The following is a 5682-nucleotide window of genomic DNA, read 5'->3' as shown; positions in this document are numbered from 1 at the left end:
CGATATATAAGTGATTTCCCACCAGAGTGGAAGTGGTTAAATCACACTATATGTATATGCACACACAGCCGCCGGAGATTCCTGCACACACGTCGTGACAAAGCCTGTGAGCACGGAGCAGGCAGTGTGCCCCGTGCTCCCCCCTCCCCTTCATTCCCCCCTCCTGCCCGCTCGTCCTCCCCCTCCTGCCCCGCGCTCCCCCCTCCTGCTCCCCCTCCCCCCGGTCTGACCCCTCCCCCCGGCCGCTGCTGCTTGTTTGCACTCGGCTGATCCACAGCGGAAATTCCTTTCCGTTTTTGTGAATGACAAACTCATTAACAATTCAGCAACACAACCTGTTCCAGCCGGCCCGTTTCCCGGGCAACCAGCTCTGGGGCGGCTCTGATTGGTCGGCGCGCACAATGTATCCATTGAGACGCTCGCTGTTTGTATCCATTCAGTAGCTGCTGCCTGTGCTGGGCCGTGCAGAGCGATCACAGCGGACGAGCACACAGAGGACGAGCGCGGCGGACACCATTCACCCGCCGCCATTCATCAGCAGCCATTGAGCAGCCGTAGCAGCGCTGCCCCCCGTCCGTGTGCCGCTCTCTGCCCCGCTCCTCAATGATAGACAAGCTCAGACCCGTGCACCCCGCGGCGGCAGACATGGCGGTCAGCAAGTCGGTGGCCTGGCTGAACGAGCAGCTGGAGCTGGCCAACGAGCGGCTGCTGCTGATGGACTGCAGACCGCAGGAGCTGTACGAGTCGTCACACATCGAGGCGGCCATCAACGTGGCCATCCCGGGCATCATGCTGCGGCGCCTGAAGAAGGGCAACCTGCCCATCCGAGCGCTGTTCACCCGCGGAGAGGACCGGGACACGTTCGCCCGGAGATGCGGCTCCGACACCGTCCTCCTGTACGACGAGAGCAGCAGCGAGTGGAACGAGAACACGGGTGGGGAGACGGTGCTGGGGCTGCTGATGAAGAGGCTGAAGGACGAGGGCTGCAGGGCGTATTACCTGGAGGGTGAGTGTGGCCGAGCCTGGCAAAGGGGGAGCCCCATGATGGCAGAGGAGGGGGAGCCCCATGGTGGCAGAGGAGAGGGGAGCCTGACAGAGGAGGGGGAGCCCCATGGCGGCAGAGGAGAGGGGAGCTTGGCGGAGGGGGAGCCCCATGGCGGCAGAGGAGAGGGGAGCCCCATGGCGGCAGAGGAGAGGGGCGCCTGGCGGAGGGGGAGCCCCATGGCGGCAGAGGAGAGGGGCGCCTGGCGGAGGGGGAGCCCCATGGCGGCAGAAGAGAGGGGCGCCTGGCGGAGGGGGAGCCCCATGGTGGCAGAAGAGAGGGGCGCCTGGCGGAGGGGGAGCCCCATGGCGGCAGAGGAGAGGGGCGCCTGGCGGAGGGGGAGCCCCATGGCGGCAGAGGAGAGGGGCGCCTGGCGGAGGGGGAGCCCCATGGCGGCAGAGGAGAGGGGCGCCTGGCGGAGGGGGAGCCCCATGGTGGCAGAGGAGAGGGGCGCCTGGCGGAGGGGGAGCCCCATGGCGGCAGAGGAGAGGGGAGCCCCATGGCGGCAGAGGGGAGCCCCATGGCGGCAGAGGAGAGAGGAGCCTGGCGTAGGAGGGGAGCCCCATGGCGGCAGAGGGGAGCCCCATGGCGACAGAGGAGAGAGGAGCCTGGCGTAGGGGGGGAGCCCCATGGCGGCAGAGGGGAGCCCCATGGCGACAGAGGAGAGAGGAGCCTGGCGTAGGGGGGGAGCCCCATGGCGACAGAGAGAGGGGAGCCTGGTGGAGGGGAAGAGAAGAGAGCCCCATGGTGAGAGAGAAAGGTAGCCTGGCAGAGGGGGGAGAGCTCCTTGGCGACAGAGAAGGGAGCCTGACAAAAGGGGGAGAGCCCCATGGTAGAGGAACCTGGGGAAGAGGGGAGCCTCATTGCGACAGAGAGAGGGGAGCCTAGCGGAGGGGGAGAACCTCATGGTAGAGGAGCCCCATGGTAGGAGAGAGGGGAGCCCCATGGCGACAGAGAGAGGGGAGCCTGGCGGAGGGTGGAGAGCCCAATGGTAGGGGGGAGAGAGGGGAGCCCCATGGTAGGAGAGAGATGGTAGCCTGGTGAAGGGGGTAAAGACCCATGGTAGAGGGGCCGTGTGGAGGGGGGAGCCCCATAGCGACAGAGAGGGGAGCCTGGCGGAGGGGGGGGGGGCCCGCCCATGGCGAGGGGGTGCATGGCGGAGGGGAGGGTGGTGGAGTGAGGCTAATGGAGGCTGCTGGCAGAGGCGATCCATGGCTTTGGGTGATGGATTTCCCAGACAGGCTCCATATGTCTGGGCTACCCGTATAATCACCATCGTGACTTACAGTTGTGATAATCCCCTATGTGGACTACACTATGTACCTGATCTGAGTGATGCAACTATACATAGTGTGTATGTATGTATGTATGTATGTATATATATATATATATATATATATATATATATATATATATATGTGTAATTTTTATGCGCCTCAGGTTTTCTACGTTCTAAAGTACGCAGTTCCGTAGCCTCCTTGATGGTGGCTTGTCTGCCATTTAAGCGCCTTCCTTTTTTTTCTATCTGGGATGTTTGGAAGATATAGAGATAATCGCCCTGGTAATTATCAGCCGTCCTGTGCTCCATGTACCTACATGGGGTGGATTTCTTTTCTAATTGCACCCTAGTGATACTCTTCTGGGAAGGTACAAAGTCTTGTGTAACCTTATCTAAAACGCACTGCGTGGCTTTTATCAATGGAGGAGTGTGGAAATAAGCCTTGTCAGGGGCTCTAGGGGTTAACCATGTGGAGGAGCTGGTGAGGGAGCATCAGATGTGTTTTCCATAGGCGCTTTGTCCATCTCTGGTAGGTGATGTGGTATAACCCTGACGTTCTCCCCTTTTATTGCAGGTGGCTTTAACAAGTTCCAGGCAGAGTTCCCTGTGCATTGTGAAACCAATCTGGATAGTTCTTGCAGCAGCAGCTCTCCCCCAGTCCTCGGCTTGGGAGGTCTCCGCATCAGCTCCGATTCTTCATCAGATATAGAATCTGATATTGACCGGGACCCCACCAGTGCTACAGACTCTGACGGCAGCCCCCTCTCTAATACACAGCCTTCATTCCCAGTGGAAATCCTGCCCTACCTGTACCTCGGATGTGCCAAGGACTCCACCAACCTGGATGTTTTAGAAGAATTTGGCATAAAGTACATCCTTAATGTGACCCCCAATTTGCCTAATCTCTTTGAAAATGCCGGGGAGTTCAGGTACAAGCAGATTCCCATATCGGACCACTGGAGCCAAAACCTTTCTCAGTTTTTCCCCGAAGCCATCTCCTTTATTGGTGAGTATTGATTCTCTAATTATAGCAGTGATTCTATGGTTCTGCGATACACATGTGGCTTCCCCCTTAAATGCTCAGTGGAGCCGTGAACTTTCTCTCCCTAGCATAGTGCAATGGTAATATGAGCATGGCAGGAAGACAGTCTTGGCTGGAAGCCACAGAGAACCTAATCTCTAAGCATTGTAGTCCGTTTCCTCTTACAAAGGAGCCCATTTTAGAGCAATGTTGACATCCTGTTCCTCTTAATGGGCTGTCCCCTGTGACTTCCCCTTTTCTTTCGACATGTCTGAATAAACAAGTTGGATGCAATTTTAAGGAAGGGAGAAATTCTATATTATATTCAGATTCATGTACAATTTGACTTTGAAGTAGATATCATGAGCGTTAGTCCTATATGTACCAGATTAATTAAATACAAGAGGCCAGAAAGCTCTAATATAGGGGTGCAAAAATAAATTCTAATATATGAAATAATATAGGGGTGCAAAAAATTAAATAATTTTCTCTCGCCCTCGAGAATTACTATTTTCTTGCACCCCTATATTTCATATTAGATTTTTTTTTTTTTGCCCCTTTTTAGTAGAGCTTTCTGGCCTCTTGTATTTAATGAATCTGGTACATATAGGACTGTAACGCTCATGATATCTAAAGTCAAATTTTGTGTCGTTATACGATTCGCTCCACGTCGTATAGGACTGCTATGCATTTTAGGAAAGGTTTCTAAAATGTACATTTTGTCAATTCACTTGCCTAAATGAAGTGTTCTGTGTTCTCTTCTTCCCCCAGATGAAGCACGAGCGAAAAGCTGTGGCGTTCTAGTCCACTGTCTGGCTGGAATAAGCCGGTCAGTCACGGTAACCGTGGCCTACCTTATGCAAAAGCTGAATCTTTCAATGAATGATGCCTATGATATAGTCAAGATGAAGAAATCCAACATCTCCCCCAACTTTAACTTCATGGGCCAGCTACTGGATTTTGAAAGGACATTAGGTCTTAGTAGTCCTTGTGACAATAGAGTCCCACCTCAGCAATTGTATTTCACAAGTCCGGCCAATCAAAATGTCTTTAAAGTAGATTCTCTCCAATCCACGTGAGACGTCGTTTACGGGGTGTTCTGGTGATAATCATTCCCTTTGAAAGAAATGTTTTCTCTTTTACATCTGTCAAGAGTCTTTGACAGTTGTCATTGCTTGCAGGAGGTCATACCTGTGAATCAAGAATCTTTACAGTAGGAGAGATGGTTTGGGTTTATGTTTCCAAAGCATGAAGAAGGCCTTGGAAAGCTTACATGAGAGCACTGCCTTAGAAATGCCATGGCTGAAGATCCAAAAAAGTAGCGTTGGACTTGTATTTATCCATTACAGAGATGGAAGAACATTTATATATGTATATGTCTTCTGAGAAGACCAGTTCTCCTGAAACATTGAAGGAGCCAAAGAAAATGCATTGAAGCTTCTGATGACTTTGAAGTACTTGGCTTTGTTTTATTTCAGATTTACAAAGTTCTGTACATATCCACTTTTATATGTAGCACTGTCAATATTTTTACCCATAAACTGAGGTGGACTGAACGCTTCTGACACAATGTAGAAGAGGAATCCACGACTTCTGGCACTTCTACCTTTCTCGATCGTTGTAGCTGTACATTGGCAGCATGGAGGGTTGTGTAACTTATACACAAGTAGGGTTGTCGGCTTCCAATTGTGTAATACTCCTTCATATTAACGTTTCCTTGTTCTACTTACGCCTGAGCTTTGGGAACCACATGGTGGTTTTCATGTGTAATCTTTTAATTGCTCTGAACTTTCTTAATTTGAATTACCTCTGTCCTTAGGGAGCCTCACCTCGAATGCTATATGGTATGTCTGAGATCTTCTTTTCTGGACTGTAAACTGGAAGTATGTATGTACCAGTGACTTGCAAAGCTTGGATTGCACATTTATTGCCAATAAGGGAGATTATTGCACTCCCGAATGTCCACGGAGTAAAGTTTTAAAATGAAAATTTATTATAGATCTTTAAATTATTAATAAATCACTATTTTGTTAAGCTATTTTGGGTTTTGATTATTACTTTTTGTGCGACCATCTTCTGCGTCTTTGACCCCCCCGTTCAATGCTCCTGCCGGGGCATGTCTCCAAATCCTGTTTTGTGGGGGGTTCGGACATAAGCCCCCTATAGGACCACTGAACTGAGGACAAAACGCAGTGTGACAGCTCCGTAACGTAACTTCTGGTTATTTCTATTGGAAAGGAAACAAGGTTTGCAGTATAACTCAATAGCTGCACTCTTCCCTGGATAAATGTCTCCATATCGCTGGATTTCTCATGAATGCTAGTCTGTCTTCACATCTTA

General features: G+C 51.5%; 1 protein-coding gene across 1 annotated transcript; it reads left to right on the top strand.

The window, feature by feature from the left end:
• Window positions 1-419: 419 nt before the first annotated feature.
• DUSP6 (dual specificity phosphatase 6) lies at window positions 420-5380 on the top strand. Its single transcript, XM_075344789.1, has 3 exons — window positions 420-1006; window positions 2896-3327; window positions 4114-5380. Exons 1-3 carry the CDS (start codon window positions 604-606, stop codon window positions 4419-4421), a joined length of 1143 nt encoding a protein of 380 aa, XP_075200904.1. The 5' UTR covers window positions 420-603; the 3' UTR covers window positions 4422-5380.
• The last annotated feature ends 302 nt before the right edge of the window (window positions 5381-5682 follow it).

The sequence above is a fragment of the Anomaloglossus baeobatrachus genome, chromosome 4 (assembly GCF_048569485.1).
Source record: "Anomaloglossus baeobatrachus isolate aAnoBae1 chromosome 4, aAnoBae1.hap1, whole genome shotgun sequence".
Taxonomy (NCBI): domain Eukaryota; kingdom Metazoa; phylum Chordata; class Amphibia; order Anura; family Aromobatidae; genus Anomaloglossus; species Anomaloglossus baeobatrachus.
Note: the sequence above shows the minus strand (reverse complement) of the source record. Positions and strands in the feature narration are given on the sequence as shown.

Coding starts and splice junctions, on each gene's coding strand:
- DUSP6 (XM_075344789.1), top strand. CDS start 604: ATGATAGACAAGCTCAGACCCGTGCACCCCGCGGCGGCAGACATGGCG. Junction 1,007..2,895: donor CAGGGCGTATTACCTGGAGG/GTGAGTGTGGCC, acceptor CTTTTATTGCAG/GTGGCTTTAACAAGTTCCAG. Junction 3,328..4,113: donor CGAAGCCATCTCCTTTATTG/GTGAGTATTGAT, acceptor TTCTTCCCCCAG/ATGAAGCACGAGCGAAAAGC.